Source organism: Chiloscyllium plagiosum, chromosome 3 (genome assembly GCF_004010195.1).
Source record: "Chiloscyllium plagiosum isolate BGI_BamShark_2017 chromosome 3, ASM401019v2, whole genome shotgun sequence".
NCBI classification, from domain to species: Eukaryota; Metazoa; Chordata; class Chondrichthyes; order Orectolobiformes; family Hemiscylliidae; genus Chiloscyllium; species Chiloscyllium plagiosum.
In genome coordinates, this window is record NC_057712.1 from 103,873,554 (window position 1) to 103,891,531 (window position 17,978).

General features: G+C 38.9%; 1 protein-coding gene across 3 annotated transcripts in view; it reads right to left on the bottom strand.

Moving 5' to 3' along the window:
* Window positions 1-17,978, bottom strand: part of ascc3 (activating signal cointegrator 1 complex subunit 3) — a 541,129-nt gene that overhangs the window by 108,787 nt on the left and 414,364 nt on the right. For all 3 annotated transcript variants that reach the window (XM_043687007.1, XM_043687008.1, XM_043687009.1), the window contains 4 exons: window positions 10,743-10,880; window positions 10,495-10,615; window positions 8,271-8,403; window positions 6,398-6,523 (listed from right to left, as the gene is read on the bottom strand). In XM_043687007.1, coding sequence (XP_043542942.1) covers window positions 6,398-6,523; window positions 8,271-8,403; window positions 10,495-10,615; window positions 10,743-10,880 — 518 coding nt within the window. The remainder of the gene's footprint in view (window positions 1-6,397; window positions 6,524-8,270; window positions 8,404-10,494; window positions 10,616-10,742; window positions 10,881-17,978) is intronic.

Below are 17,978 nucleotides of genomic sequence, written 5' to 3' on the forward strand. Positions count from 1 at the left end.
ACAGAAATATTTAAGAAAATGTCAATGTCCATTAATGCAAAAGCACCAAAATGAAAAATATCCCAACAAAGAAGTTCAAATAGAATTATCTTAAGGAAAGAGCAAACCCACATTGCACAGAACAATAGCTAATGAAACGCACTAACTGTTTCTGATGATTAAGTAAAAAATATCAACAAATATAAATTCATGGCACAGGTAGATTTGCAACTCAAGGCAAATGTTTCTTGTGTAAAATGTAAGCTTTGGTCAGGACAGGTTGATCGACTGGAGACCAGTTCATAAATCAATTTCGGAAGTGTAATTAGAAAACACTTCTGCGCAAAGTTTGGAACACTCTTTCCTAAAGTGATGTTAGATCATTGGTTCATTTTAAATCTGAGACTGCCAGATTTTTATACATAAAGCTGTTAAGAAATATTTATTGAAAGTTGGTAATATTCAGCATTCTCCTGTTCTTATGCTCTTAATTCAAAGATTGTATCGATTTCACTGAATTTATTTTTAAAATTATGCAAATATTTTGTTTATGGGAAAATCCAGCTGATAGGAATTTCCTTTAAAATAATGAGTAGAATTTTGCTTACAGCAGGTCATATTTTCTAGTCTCTCCCATCTGGAGTCCATTAATAATGCAACTGCAAACCATATGTAAAAGTACTTTAAGCCTTCCCCCTCAAAATACCTGGTATTCTGGTTTGCTTTTATATTTGGATGGCTGGATCTCTCACAGTTGAGATCACCTATAATCAGGATGGCAGATGAAGCGAAAACCATAAGTTTTTACACCAGTGATGAGGAAGACTGTTTTTCCTCTGGGTGTTAGCCCCTGGTGCTGCTCTGCCTGTGTCTTATGAAAGCATCCGTGTAACCAGTAACAACTTGGAATCATAGAAGAGTAACTAGAAAATTAAGTGACACAGAGCCAAAGAAGGAGACATCGTGGCATAAAGGCTTAGACTTTCCTTGCACTGGATGACACATTAAATGGCAATATTGTAAACGTGGCAGACTGCTGCAAGACATGGTGCTTACAATCAGTAAAACAGCTCTTTAGCATATTTCACATCCATAGTGCCAGCACTGATTGAGAACTGATTATCACCTTAAATGGCCAAACAATGAAATATGATTCCCATCCTGTTTATCCAGCCAGCATCATTGATAGAATTCTGATAAAGACACTGGCAGCATCTGATTAAGACTGCAGAAATTAATACCTGCAACAACTGCCTTAATAACCTGATCTGTACTGCATAGGGATTGTATGCCAAGACAGTAAGGACTCAGTTTTAGCATCATATATTCCCTACAAATATTGTGCCCCAACGTACTGCTAATCTGTCCACATCAAGGAAAGAATGTGTATCTCATAATTCAATAATGTCCATCATCACAAACACTCTTCCACCACTGCATCTCCACTCACTCCCAGTATTGAACAACTTTGTCATTCATTACCACATCAGGAGGGCAACTGCGACAGACATACTACTGGAGAAGGTTTACTCCAAAACAATAAAAAGCAAAATACTGCAGACATTGGAAACCTGAAACAGACACAGGAAATGCTGGAGAAACTCAGAGATCTGGCAGCATCTGTCGAGTGAGGAGAGTTACTGTTTCGAGTCTAGCATGACTTCCATCAAAACTCAAAAAGACCTCACCACTCATCCACCCAGCTGGGATCATCCATTGCAACTACAGGTTTTTTAATCCATTTCTTCTCTGACTGAGCCCTCTGTTCAGCCAACATCACTGGTATCCCCGAGACCAGCCAGGATTCAGCTGTGGTAAAATTTAAACAGTGACTCGTGTCATCGAGGCTTGGTCACCTCATTAAACGTAAAGGGTGGATTAAAGAACACCGTCTTGCCACTGACAAGGTTATTGCTTAGTTCTGTGACTATCCATATGCTAAATAAATTAAGACAGGTCATCAGAAGTTTTTGAAGGAATGTTTTAATGGAACAGATTGGTGACAAAGGCTTGGGGAGTCCAAAGTTGAATGCAAAAGATAACTGAAATCACAGCTGCCAGTTAGCTAAAGGAAATCAGTGATGCATGCCAGGCCATGATTGGAGTAATGTTAATGTCTGCGGGCATTGCAAAGTTAAATAAAGCTACAGAGAATGAGGGGTGGGCCTTTTGGTTCTTCTAGACATTTTCCAAAATTCTCTGGATCTTGAAATGGTCCCAACAAATTGGAAAATAATAAACATAATTCTTCAGTACAAGAAAGGTGATGAGGATGGCGACAGAACTCAGGAAACTACAGGCCCTTTAGCCTAATAACTGACATAATAAGCAATAAGGAAGAAGGGTTACACCCGAAATGTCGACTTCTGCACCTCCTGATGTGCCTGGCTTGCTGTGTTCTTCCAGCTTCCTGCCTGTTTAATAAGCAAGTTGTAGCAGGGTGCTTAAATAAAAATCACGGTAATCAGGCAAAGTCAACTTGGCTTTGTGAAAGGGAATTTTTTTTAAAGAGAGGTTTTTGAGGAAATAATAAAAACATGGATAAAGGGGAATCTATAAATGTCTTGAACTTGGAATTTGACAAGGCACCGACAAAGGCTAAAGCACAAGAAAGTGATCATGGTGTAGGGAAAGAGATTTGGTTAACAAGCAGGAAATAGAGAATAGGCACAAAGATCATTTTCTGGTTAGTGAGATGCAATAAATGGAGTTTCACAGAGATCAGTGCTGTGACTTCTCCACCTCCTGATGCTGCCTGGCTTGCTGTGTTCTTCCAACTTGCTGTTTGTCTACTTTAGATTCCAGCATCTGCAGTTTTTTTGCCTTTAATCCTTATATTGAAGCATAACTACCACAACACCAAACTATTATCTTACCATATATACATGACCTCCCAATATGTGGTTATTACTGTTCTACCAGTGTGGTTAAGTATTAAAGTTTAGATTTATGCTCAAAAAAAGGAGTAAACAAGAGTAAAATATTTAATTGGTGGTGAGGCAATTTCAATGGGCTGGGACCTGTTCCAGGTATACTGGATTCAAAACAGTAACAAGACAATGGCTGCCTTTAAAGAAGAGCTGATTTGGGTTGAGTTAAAGTATATTCACACATGGAAAAAGGCAGAGTAATCAAAGTCAGAGCTCCTTGCTTGGTGAAATAAGGAGACATGGAAAAATGGTGCGTATGACAGGTGTCAATATGACAATATGACTCAGAACTCGACTAAATAAAGAAAATTCATTAGAGAAATGAAAAAGGAAATAAAAGTAGCAAAGAGAGTATGTGGAGAGAGTGGCAGCTCACAGAAAAGGAAATCCAGACCCCTCTATTTCCCTGGGGGAGATTAGTGACCAAAAAGAGTATTTATTCCTGAAGCCAATGAACATGTCTGAGGTAGGAAATAAGCATTTCTTTACCAAGCAAAGAAATGCTGCCAATTGTAATGAAAGTCAATATAGTTGAGATACTAGATGGACTAAAAATTGATGAGAAGAAGGCATTGAAAAGACTAAGAGAGAACGTTGACGAGGTGGTTGCTTGACTGCAAGACTGTTTTATGTCAGAAGCATTATTTGGCAGAGGTAGAACGGGAAGAAAGACTGTCTCTTTTACTGATGCTAAGCAAAGTGAATGGCTAAAGGGCATTGCCCTCATTACCCTCCTCCTCCTCTGATTTCTACTGCCACTCTAAATAGTCCTGATGAAGATTTGAACTCTTCACCTTACTCTTTCTATAGGTCCCATTCCTCCTATTATGATGTGTTGTGCAGAAGACAGGAAGCCATACTGATCCTGTTGATCCTGGCTGGTTCCGACCAAAGAGCACAGTCAGATTTCTCCAGGCACTTCAAGTGCATCTTCAGCATATTGATATTCTATTCAAGCACACATCTGGTATGAGATAACATTTGTTGTAGCACCGTTGTGCTTCAGTGATGAGGTTTCTCATGGGTAAAATGAACAACGTTTGCTGTGATTGTCTATCAGCAATGCCTTAAGGACGATGCCACGCACAAACAGATCAGGAAGCTTGGTTTGCTACAGCAAGACTACTGTGTACAGTTCTGGTTACCACATTACAGGAAGGATATGATTGCACTGGAGGTTACAGGGGAGATTTATGGGGATATTGTCAGGAACAGAAAATTTTAGCAACGTGAAGAGGTTGGATAGGCTACGGTTGTTTTCTTTGGAACAGAAGAAATTGAGGGGAAATACAGTTTTGTACAGCACAGTCAAAAGGGATTTGGATAAGGTGAACAGAAAGGGCCTAGTTTACTAAGCAGAGTGGGGAAGGATAATGCATTTGAATTAATTATTTGAAGTATTAGCAGGGATTTGGAAGAAAAATGTTTCCACCCTGTTGGCGGCCGTGGGAATCCAGAACTCATTGCCTTAAATAGTGCAGAAGCAGGAGCCCTCATTACATTTACAAAGTTCTGAACATATACTTGAAGAATAATAATCTACAGGGATAAGGACCAAGGGATGGAAGATGGATTAGACTAGATAGCTCGTTTTCATTGGCATGGGCAAAATAGGTTGGATGGTCAATCTTTGGGTCATTAGGGGAAAGGTTTATCGTAGCTACCTGGAATTCTTCTGCACAGCTACATAAACTCTTTCTATGACTGAACACTAGTTACATATTAACAAGTAGAAAAACTTGCCATTTCTCATCAATCTGGGAGCATCCGGATTGTAACTTACACATAATTAAAATACCCTCCACATTCAAGATGCGAAGGGAAAGTTTTAAAAGGGACTTAAGGAGCAACATTTTTCATACAGAGGGTGGCACGTGTATGGAATGAGCTGTCAGAGGAAGTAGTGGAAGTGGGTATAATTACAACATTTAAAAAGGTATCTGGATGAGTGTATGAATAGGAAAGGTTTAGATGGATATGGGCCAAATGCTGGCAAATAGATCAAGGTCAGATTGCGACATTTGATCGGTGCCAATGATTCAGACTGAATGGTTTGCTTCTATGCTCTATGAGTCTACGTGGGATGCCGGCCAAAGCTATAAAGCCAAGCCGATGCTCTGACTGATATCATTGGCAAATTTACATAATTTCCAGTTGCAGCAAGCAACATTTCAGCCACCTGTATATGTATATACTCATTACTGACTCAGAGATCTGGCATAAATCTATAATGGAATTTGGAGGCAAAAAAGTTGATGGCAGTGGTGTCCATGGCAACTTCTGGTTAAGCAAGATCACCACATCCAGGAGGTATCAGGTTGCCATTTGCAGTTTGCCTATTTCAATCTGATAGACATTGTGAGTTTCCTCAGATAAAAGTGTTCAGACATGATTCCCTGCCGATAGTAGTACCATTGAATTGAATTTATTCCATTTCACTCCACAGATGCTGGCTGACCTACTGAGCATTTCCAACATTTTGTGGTTTCACATTATTTACATATTCTGTTTCATTGGCGGTGTCTCCAATTTCTTGGACCTCCCTTTGATTATCTGTAGGCACTATTGCTACTTCTATATCTTATGATTTTATCATTTTTTAAAAGAATAAGCCCTTATTTTGTAACTGTGCCCGCTAATTTGAGGTTTCCCCATTAACTTCTGAATATCTACTTTGTTAAGTTCCTCTCTTTTATGTAGCACCTTATGAAATGCCTCCTGAAAATCTATATACTTTAGATGTATTTGGCCACCCTGCAACCATCGCTCTGTAATAGCCAACAAGTAATATTCATCAATTTCTATTTCTGCAATCAATTTCATCTTATTACAAATGCCAAATGCATTAAATAAAGAGCATTAAAACTTTGACTTTTTACCATCGCTATTCTCTTTGGTTCTAACTTCTGTGACATTCTTCGGCATACATTTAGTTGGTAACTGTGTGGATCAAAACAACTGGATGTTTTCCCTCCCATACCAAGTTCCTCGCTAGCACAGAACAGACATCCTGACCATTAGTACCTCCTGATTTAAACCGATTTGCCAACTGAAAGACACAGGATAAATTTCCACCAATCCCCCAAGGAGAAACAAGTTGAAGATGATCTCTGCCACTGTCACTACACTTCTTACACAGGCTCGAACTCCTCTTAAGTATTTGACCTGCTATTCCAAGTTGTTTGAGAAACTGCTGACTCTGCTCCTTCTCCCACTTTTTATGAAGGTGCTGTTCCTTTTCCCATACACTCTTTCTGAAGCTGCTGTTCCCTCATGCCATTTCAAAAGCACAGGGTCCTCCTCTCCCTTCTTCAGTCTGGTTCACAACAATGCTGCCCACTGTGCATTCCTCCCAATCTGGTTCACAACAATGCTGCCTGCTGTGCTAGGTTTCGCATTATAATTTTAAAAACATGCAGCTGAGACATATAAATCAGAATTTCCAGAACAAAACTAGAACTCTGCAACAGTAAAGCGTCATCACTGACCTGGGATTCATGATAAGACGCCGAAAAAAGTAGGTCCAGGTAATGTAATCCATGGCATCCTGCTTGGATGAAATAGTTCCAGCAGAAATTTCAGCATTCAGGTGATCAGAGAGTACCTCCAACAAACTGCAATGTATGAAAATGCATATTAGCAATGCAACAGCCTTGACTGTCAGACTTTATGAGATGGCCATATTCTCTCTCTTTTAAGGTAAAACAGAATGCTTTGGAATTGGTGGTGGTGGTGGTTGGAAGGTGGAGTTTTGGGGGTGTGTGGATTGGTTGGTAAGGATGAGGAGGTGAGATTAGATGACGTTTGTACTAGATGCCACCTTATCTGGCTGTCACTGGTACAAAGGCACAGATCAAAATGTAAAGTCATATGTGAGCTTCAACATCTATACATAAAGGAAAAAGTAATAAGTCTCACTGTTGCAGACGCTTAGATTCTCAGAGTCAGAGACAGTAAAAGCTTTAACATTGGGCATAGCGGGTATGGGGAGGGTGGAGTAGAATCAGAGTAAGTGCTGATGAAAAGGACAGCTTTTGGGTTAATCAAACAAATGAAGCATTGTGAAGGATGGAACCAATGTTCAAGTAAATAAAGATTTTGAAAAGTTAGAGATAGTGCAATCATTCTGGAAGATGAATACCGACAAAACATGGAGAAGGGATTCTGTTAATATCAAGAAGAATTGGGTTTTAAACTTAAGTCTACATGTCTATAGAGAGTGTGATAAAACATATAAATGTGCAGTGTTAAGAAGTCAAGGGTAGGTAGATTACCTTTCCAATAGAATTGTGTATTAGTTATACATTAAATAATGTTTAATCAATGTTAGTTTTTGTTTGTTTTAGTAAAAGCCTTAAAACATTCAATTTCACATGATATCTTTACCCTTTTAGGAATTATATTTATAACTATCTGTTCAAATATTATTGCAGAAAAAAAACACAGTGGCCTTGAATTTCTTTTTCTAAAGGAGTGACTAGTTACAACAAACATGTATTTACTCAAAAATAACCATTTTCAGTTATCCCATTACCTTTTATCATTTTTTACACTGGACATGGGTACAGCAGTACACTCCATTCTGTTTGGCCTTCAGGGTTGCATTTGCCATCACTCATGAACTCTATTTATTACGTATGTTTCTCTACCAAGTCTAAACATGTGCTTATAGGTTTGTGAATTATGGAATCTGAGATCAGACAGCTAAACTGACTAAATTCCAAGATTGATCAATAAAATTTCATTTTAAAATAAGATTGCCCTTATGTACAGTGAATGGCTAGAGAACTACCAACAGACCTATGACCACCAACAAGACTTTAGTACTTTCCCTGTATCTCTGGTGACACTGGTACGAAAGTTAACTTAATTTAGAAGTGCTAGGAAGAAAGTAGCACGTGCACTGTATCCTTTTACCTTGGGATGAGTTGCTTAAAATTTTTTAAAAACGGCTGAAATCTCCTCAGCTACAGGTGGCTGGTCTTAGTGAACTGAATTTTGTTTGTTTTTGTTGCTAACACTGAAGCAGTCATGAATTGTTAAATCTACCTCAGAGGGGGTATAGAGAATAGTTAGTTCAGGCAACAACATGCAAATATGCTCTGGGCTTGAAGCATATTTCTCAGGTCATGTTGAAGGAGCTTTCATCTTTCTCTCATCTATGTTTACGTTAAACTGTTCACACAGATTTTTGGATGGACATCGGGAAAGAATTCCATTCTGCAACACTGATATCTTTTGCAGAAAACACAAGTCTAAGACAAGTAGATAAACAAATAACATGTAAAATAACAGTAAATAAAAAAGTCAAGTATCCAAATGTGAACACCAGCATAAAGTAAGCCTGTAATTATGGCTTACCTTGATTCAACAGGGAAGGGTTCATACAGAAACTTTTTGTAGAAGTCTTTCTTCACATCATGGACTAATATCACAGCTTTGCCTTGGTCATCAAACTGAGGCCTGCCTGCGCGGCCCATCATCTGCAGCACATCTACAGTTAGGGAAGCGGGACATTTCATGTTATACATTGTTCATAATTTTTTAAAAAATCCTACCTTGGCTGCAACTAGGCACCAGAATGTAAGATAATTACAGACAAGGGAATGTTGCCTGACCCATTCATCCATTTAGAAATGCTCCTAATGCACTTCTCGTATAGAATTCACTTGTTGAAAAAAATATTTCAGTACTTATTCCGAGGATTAACGGTGGACCATTAACACCATGAGACCATATAAAGGAGAAGTAGAAATAAGCCACTGAGTCCCCTTCATCATTCAATCACATCATGGCTATCTGAAAATTCTCAACCTGCCTTTCTCCTATAACCCTTGATTACTTTACTGATTACAAATCGGTCTATTCCAGCCTTGAATATATTTGATAACCCAATCTCGATAGTCTTCTGTGGTAAAGATTTCCAAAGATTCACAACCGAGATAAGAAATTCTTCCTCATATGTGTATTAAACGGGTAACCTATTATTCTGAGTTTGAGTGTTTTGATCCTAGATTCTGCCACAAGGCGAAACGACCTTTCTGCATCAATCCTGCCAAGTTCCCTAAGAATACTCATTAAGGTTGCCTCTCATTTTTCTAAACTCCACTGAGTGCATTCCCAACCTGTCCAAACGCTCCTCTAAAACAGTCTTTCATACTTAGTATTAGGGAAACGTGAGGACTTACAGATGCTGGAGAGTTAGAGTCGAAAAGTATGGCGCTGGAAAAGCACAGAAGGTCAGGCAACATCCGATGAGCAGTAGGGTCGATGTTTTGGGTATAAGCCCTCCACCAGGAATTCCTGATGAAGGACTTGTGCCTGAAGCACCGACTCTTCCGCTTTCGGTTGCTGCCTGATCTGCTGTGCTTTTACAGCACCACACTTTTTGACTCATACCCAGTATCAACCTAGTGAACCTTCTCTGAAGTGCCTCAAATGGCTATACTTCTTTCCTTAGATAAGAGGACCAAAATTGCTCACATCATTACAGCAGTGGTCTGAACCTGTGCTTTGTATACCTGTAACAAAGCCAACCTAGTTTTACATTTTATTCCCGTTGAAATAAACGCAAACATTCCGTTTGCTTCACTGTTATCCGATGAATGTGGATATTAGCTTTTTGTGATTAATGGATGAGGTCGCTTAAATCCCTCTGTTCTGTAGCTTTCTGCAGTCATTCCTCCACTTAAATAATATTCAGTTCCTCTATTCTTCCTGATAAAGTACTTAACCTCATATTTTCCCATATTATATACTTTCCGCCTACTCAGTTAACATGTCTATATCCCTCTGCAGACTCTTTCTGTCATCCTCACCACTTATCTTCTTATCTATTTTTGTGTCATACACAACTTCAAAATTGTACATTCACTTTTCACACCCAAGTCATTAATATGAATTGTGGCATTCCACCAGTTACTCATTACACTAATTACTTGACTGAGTCAGAGAGCTATTCCATGATTTAGCATTTAACCTAAGTTGCGCAGGAAAATTGCAATGTTGGAAATGCTGTCTTTAAATGAGATGTTAAACCAAAGTTTCATCTTTGAGTTCAAATGGATGCAAGAAACCTCCAAGTTATAACCAGAGGACCATACAACTTTCCCATTTATCCACAATTCAAATCCATCATAAATGATTTAACCCATCATTTACTTCATTGCTCCCAGAGTTCCACTATCCGCAGTGAAACATGACTTAATTTTAAAATTCTCAATTGTCTGGTTGCCGTTTGGGAGACATTGGTGAGCACAAATTAGCTTCTCTGTTGCATGACTGGGAAATCCAGAATATTGGGATATAGTCTCAGAATAAGGGGGCAGGGGGCAGGCAGTGAAAATAGCCCTGAGATGAGAAATGTCTTCACTCAAAAGACTGTGAATAGGAAATAGATTTAGAGAGAGGGGTCTGTAAGTAGTGTTGGTGCATGAGAAAGGAAAAAGCCTTTTGGGCCTACAGAGTTACATTTCTTCGAATTAAACCATGATTCATATTGGGGTAACATAGACTAGATTCAATGATGCCAAAACATTGTTTTGCAAGGAAAAAAAAAGAGAGATTAACACAATATGTCACTTACCAGTGATAGCGAAGTCCACATAACGTCTTGTTTTTCCATCATAGAACTCAGTACCTTTAACAATGACCAGATGAGCAGGGAAGTTCACTCCCCAGGCTAAAGTGCTTGTGGCAATAAGAATCTACAACAGTAGCGAGCACAAACAGATTAAAATATATTCGAAAATTACAAATAAAAAGGCAGGGTCAAATGAAGGATTTAAAACAAAAGGCTATTTTGGAGGTGTGAAAACAAGAGAAAGCACCCACCTGGATTTTGCAGTTCACAAACAGTTCTTCCACATGTTTCCGGTCACGTTCGTGGAGTCCAGCGTGATGTAAACCAATACCAAAGGCTAAAGTCAGTTTTAGATTGGAATCTCTCACCATATCAATTATGTCGCTCATCTGCAAAGACGTAAACAGGAGAAAAGGAAAATTTCACTTTAAAAATAATCTTGCCATTAAACTTCTAGAAACTGCATCTTGTCCAAGATTTCCCAAGTGCACTAATTATAATAGCATTTGTGGAGGACATATGGCACATAAATAGACCATTCATCCCAACCAGTCCACGCTGTTGTTTATGTACCAGTTGAGCACAAGTGCATTGGTAATAATCTTAAGATCACACTAACTACAAGCCTCATAGCTGTGCACACACAATAACTGTCAGCCAGTCTATGATTGCACAAGTACACAAATTGCAAATCTATCCACTTTCATGAATCTTTTCCAGAATCATCACTTAAGTACAGGGATGGTGCTTATGCTGATGCTCATCCTCATCTTCAGCAAGTCAACCATTACTCTTGGATAAGGTCACAACATACCCCTTTCACTCAAATAAAAAACAAATTATAAAATAGAAATAAGGTGACACTAAATATTCCTCTCCATTAAAATGAAGAATACAGTTAGCTTATAATATGGTGTGAATTGGGTTGTCTAGTACAATTGACATTCTTGTAAAAACCTTCTGGCTGTTGACATGACATTATAAGCTGACGGTAACTAACTATAAACAGCTGTTCTGATTGAGAGGACAAACACGCAGTCCTGAAGTCAAGTTAGCATTCAGCAGCTCTCTGGAAGCTGAAGCAATATGGCAAACTTATTTTGGCTAAATTGCTGTAAACAGTATGCATTAAAAACAATGACAAATATCTCAGACTTGAAAGACTGCAATGTAGATTTAAGGTTTGAAGAACTGTCAGATCCAATACTTTAATAAATAATTTCTTCTAATTTGGATCAAAGATGTGAAATGATTTAAAATGAATTCGTTAATAAAACAATAAAATGATTTTTCTTCAACTACATGACTTATTTTGCTGCATTATCACATGGAATAGGTTCAAATAAAATCTTCAAAATCTTACAAATCTTTTATTTGTAATTTTGCTTTGTAAGATTTATCAAACACATCGGATCAGAAAGAAAAAGCAGATAAATGTTACGTTTTAAACACAGATGATGCTTTTCTATACTTGTAGACGTTAATGGGTAGGTTTCATTGATTGGGGCAAGCATGTGGCCCTTGCTTCCTGTCTATAATGCCAAGTAGACTATGTAATGTAAATTGGAAAAGTAAAGGCCTCTGGTAGGGGGGCTGGTACTTGCCTAATGAATCTGCGGAGCTGTTAACAGCAGGAAACCCAGGCTGCTGCTTGGAGATTGTCATGTGTTTGCATAAATCACTGCAACATATGTTTCCAGTCCGACGAAACGCAACTAACCTGTGCTCAACTATAACCATGAGCAAATTCTGAGTTGCTAAGGTATAGCACAAATAACACTATTTTGATAAAAATGACTGTACAGAGAGAACTATAATTATGTATATAATTACAAGAAGTATGTGAACAATAACTATATCATCAGGGGTAGTTTGGGCATAAGAAAGTCAGAATATAAACTTGTAGAAAGCATTAATCATCAATTACTGCACAACTTCAGTTCAGTTCCATTAACAAATTAATCACTGAGATGTTGTGATGAACATCAAGATGATGATGACTGAATATCAATTGCAATGAATTAAAATTAGAAGAATACTCATTCAAAGCTAAGAGCAGTGCCTCAGGCTAAAAATCATACTGTACTAATTAAAAAAGGATTTGCACTTTGTAACCATTTTTCATGACCTCTGGACGATTCGGAGTGCTTCACTAGCTGCTTTATGAATTGGGGGGAGCTGGTATTCACTGCTTAAGTATAGGATATAGACCAAGCAATTTGAGCCAGTAAATGACTGCAGGTATAACAATAGTTTGTACGATTAAATATTTAATCACAAAGTAGGACCTCAACTCATATGAATAATATTTTTGGAAAGGTTGAATTCCACGCTCTCCCATCACCTTGCTAATGCGACTACCACATCGGAGACTGTTTCCCAAACCTGGTCTCCAAAGGTAGCACAGACAGAGCCAAAATTATTATTAAATTTATAGTTATAAATTACACTTCACTGTATGCAGATTTTAATTTCTATTCACAAATTTAATCAAATGCATCATAAAAGACTTGCATTGAATTTAACCAGGTATACAATTTCAGTTTTTGGTACTTATATGAAAAGCAGAGTACACACCGAACAAGTGTTTAAAATCCATAACAATCAGGCACCTCCTCATCTTCAAAACCAATAATTCACCCCAACCTGCTTCTTGAGTGTCATCATCATGTGGATCACCAACATCATCTTCACCAGCTTTGCATTGTCATTGGCTATATTATTTCACAAAAATCCATCTTCTGTGCTATTAAAATGCTTATGTATGGGAACACCTCCAATTTGGAAGGTGGCAGAATGGAGTGTGTCGTACTCGGGTCATTAGACTAGTATTCAGACATCCAGGAAACGTTGCAGGAATCGTGATTCAAATCTTACCACAGAAGAGGGTAGAATGTAAATTTTTAAAAGCTGAAATTAAAAGTCAAATGATGAAACACCATTGATTGTCATAAAAAGTTCATCTGGTTCACTAATGTCCTGCAGAGAAGGAATTTTGCTATCCTGACCACATCTGATCTACATTTGACTCCAGACCCACAGCAGCGTGGTTGGCTCTTAACTATCCTTTGAAATGGATCAGTAAACCACTTGTTGCATCAAACTGTTACAAAGTGAAGCTAAAGAAATGATATTGACTAACCATCTGGCATTGAGCTCAGAACCATAAATAGTCTAACTTTATCATCGATACCTGGTAGCTACTTCCAAACCTGGGAGAGCTCGCACACAAATTAGTCAAACAACGGTCACACTCACCAAACCATACTTTCCACACAATGTCCCAAACAACACCATCACCATTGTCATCGTCAGGACAGAACCACAAGAATGATGGCACAGCAGTATTTAATGAGGAGGAGGCTGATCCAGGAGTTGTAGAGATGTACAACATGGAAACAGACCTTTTGGTCCAACCTGTCCATACCGACCAGATTTCCTAAATAAATCTAGTCCCATTTGCCAGCATTTGGCTCATATCCCTCTGAACCCTTCCGACATTATATACCCATCCATATTCCTTTTAAATGTTGCATTTATACCAGCCTCCATCATTTCCTCTCGAAGCTCAATCCATACACGCACAACCTTCTGCATAAAAATATTGCCCCTTAGGTCCCTTTTAAATCTATCCCCTGTCACCCTAAACTGATGCCCTCTCATTCTGGACTCCCCCACCCCAAGGAAACAAACCTTGTCTATTTACCCTATTCATACCCCTCATGATCTTATAAATATCTATAAGGTCACCCCTCAGCCTCTGACACTCAGGGGAAAACAGTCTCAGCCTATTCAGCCTCTCCCGATAGCTCAAACCCTCCAACTCTGGCAACATCCTTGTAAATCTTTTCTGAACCCTTTCAAATTTCACAACATATTTCTGATAGGAGGGAGACCAGAATTGCACAATATTCTAAAAAATGTCATAACCAATCTCCTGTACAGCCACACTCCCCTATAATCAATCCTCTGACCAATAAAGGAAAGCATACTAACGCCTTCTTCACAATCCTTTCTACCTGGACTCCACGTTCAAGAAAGTATGAACCTGCACTCCAAGGTCTCTTTGCTCATCAACACTCCCAGATCTTACCATTAAGTGTCTAAGTCCTGCCTTGATTTGCCTTTCCAAAATGTAGCATCTCACATTTATCCAAATTAGACTCCATCTGTCACTCCTCAGCCTATTGGCTCATCTGATCAAGATCCTATTGTACTCTGAGGTAACCTTCTTCGCTATCCACTACACCTCCAATGTTGGTGTCCTCAACACGGATTGCAGTCTCCTAACAAGAAAACCTCACAGTTAATAGACATCGTTAGAAGTCTCTCCATAGTTGGAGTCACATTGAGCACACAGCCCAAAAATCTGCCTCTCTCAGTTTTGAGCATATTCAACAGTTAAGCATCCACAAGCATCTGCAGTTGAGAATTCTAAAGATTCACAAACCTTTGAGTGAAGAAATTTCTTACCATCTCTATGCTAAATAATTGCATTCTTATCCTAACTATTCTGCACTCTTTAGCCACAGAAAATAACTTTGGTATCTACCCACTAAATCTCTTTAGAATCTTGTATGTTTTAAATGAGGTGGGCTTTCATTCTTCTAATGTGAAGAATGCAAGTATCTTAATCATTGGACAATGCTCTCATCACAGGAACCAATCTAGTGAACCTTCATTTCATCACCTCTATACCCAACTACAGCTTCCATTAAATACAGAGACCAAAATTGCACACATACCCTGGATTACACAATGTTATCAAGACTTCTTTACTAGTATACTCCAATCCATCTGCAATAAAAGCCAAGCATGCTATCTGCCTCATTAATTGTTACTGTACCTACATGTTAACTTTTGTTTCTTCTGCACACTTAAGCTCCTTAGAACATAAACATGCACTTTGGTCAGAAGAACACTGAAAAACAATGGCATTGTATGCTTTATTTAGTAAAGGGGTCCAGAAGCAGAGGGACCTGAGTGTATATATGTACAGATCGTTAAAGGTGGCAGGACAGGTGGAGAGTGGTAAATAAAGCATACAGTATTCTTAGCTTTATTAATACAGGCATAGTGTACAAGAGGAGGTGGTGATGTTAAACTTGAAGAAGACACTTGGTAGAACTCAGTTGGAGTATTGTATACAGTTATGGGTGCCATAGGAAAAATGTGAATATACTGGAGAATATAGAAGCAATTTACAAGAATAGTTAAAGGAATGACTGACTTCAGTTATGAGGATAGATTGAAGAGGTTGGGACTATTCTCCCTAATGAGAAAAAGGCTGAGATGAGATCTGATTGAGGCTTTCAAAATCACAGACAGGCTGCAGAGTATATAGGGTGAAGCTATTTCCACTTGTAAAAGAAACAAGAATGAGGGGCCATAGAGTTAAAGAATGTGTAAATGAAGCCAGAGTGGTGGAGGCAGATTTAATTGAAGAATTCCTGAGGGCACCGGATGGCTTTTGGATACTTATGACGTGCAGGGATATGGGAAAAGGCAGGAAACTGGCAGTAGATAATAGAGCAGGTTAAAAAAAGAACCGGTCCATCCACAAGGGGCTGAATGGCCTCCTTGTATACTGTAATAACTGTGATTTACCAATTTCACACATATTAATGAATGCATTTTTGGAAATCCAAACATGCTATATTTTCTGGGTTCATTTTATCTACTAGCTAGATCATCCAAATATTTTAACAAATTCATTCAAGCATAATTTCCCATTCGGAACATGTTGACTTCGATAATATTGAATTTCATTTAAAAAAATGTTAACTCCCCCATTCTGCTGTGGGATTCAAACTGCTGGGTGGCACGGTGGCACAGTGGTTAGCACTGCTGCCTCACAGCGCCAGAGACCTGGGTTCAATTCCCGCCTCAGGCGACTGACTGTGTGGAGTTTGCACATTCTCCCTGTGTCTGCGTGGGTTTCCTCCGGGTGCTCCGGTTTCCTCCCACAGTCCAAAGGTGTGCAGGTTAGGTGAATTGGCCATGCTAAATTGCCCATAGTGTTAGGTGCAGGGGTATATGTAGGGGAATGGGTCTGGGTGGGTGCGCTTCGGCGGGTCGGTGTGGACTTGTTGGGCCGAAGGGCCTGTTTCCACACTGTAAGTAATCTAATCTAATCTAATCAAATCCTCAAGGTATTACCTGAGTCTCTGGATTAGCACCATCGCCTCCCCTTCATCTTCCAAATCATATAGAATTTTCCAAATTCATTGTTATAAGATTTCCTTAATGAGACATTCCAGTACCTCCCAGTGACAGATATCAAGCTAACTGGTCTGTAGTTTACCGTCCTCTTTTCTTGAGTACATTTGCTAACTTCCAGGTGGATCATCCAGATCATTCTAGAACTGAGTGGTTCGTTAGGCCATTTCAGAGGTTAGTTTAGAGCCAACCACAATGCTGTGGGTCTGCAGTCATAGATAGGCCAGGTTTGATTTTTAATTCATTTGTGGGACGCTGCAATCACTGGTTGGGCTGGCATTTATTGGCCCATTCCTAATTGCCCTTGTCAAAGTGGTGCTGAACTGCCTTCTTAAACTGCTGAAGTTTATTTAGTATAGACAGACCCACAATGAATGAGGGGGGGGGGGGGGGGGGGAGTTCCAGCCTTCTGACCCAGCAACAGTGAAGGACAGTGATATATTTTCAAATCAGGATGGTGAGTGGCATGGAGGGGAACTTGTGGGTGGTGGCATTCCCAACTACCTGCAGTCCTTGTCCATCTAAATGGCAGTAATCGAAGGTTTGGAAGTGCTGGGAAGTGCTGGTGATCAGGTAACGATGGCAAATTTCCTCCTCTGAAGGGTATTAATGGCACAGAAAATGGTACAGTTTTTTTTACAACATTCAAAAATAATTTCATTATCATCATCAGACTTTTAATTTCATGTTTTTTAAAAATTCTAACTTTCCCATCTGCTATGGGATTCAAACTCAAATCCTCAGAGTATTATCAGTGTCTCTGGATTAAGCAGTCCTGAGATAATACAACCACACCACCACCTCCCCTTCACCTTCCAAAGCTCTGATGTCTACTAAGTAGAAAATCAAATGGATTAAGTGGATGGGAAGATCATCAATTCCTGGCTCCATTTCAAGCCACACGGCATTAGACACTTTTAGGTCTAAACCCCAGATCTCCCTACTTCAATGTATTTTGTGTGACCTTCACCACATGAATTGAAGAAAACCAATTCAAGGCAACTATTGAAAGTCTGCAATGATGGCCACATTCAGAAATGAATAAAAATGCACATTTCCAGTATGTCATTAGTTTTGGAGACCATGTTATATCCAAATTAAAATCCAGCTATTCGACATTGCATAATTTATCTTTTATTTGTGATAGTTTAAACACAAGTATTAGAGGTACTGAAGCAGCATACTTTGGCAATTTTCCAAAATGAATGAATTATTTTGCCTAACAGACACTATTTATTATCAATTTCTGTATGAAATTAATTGAGACT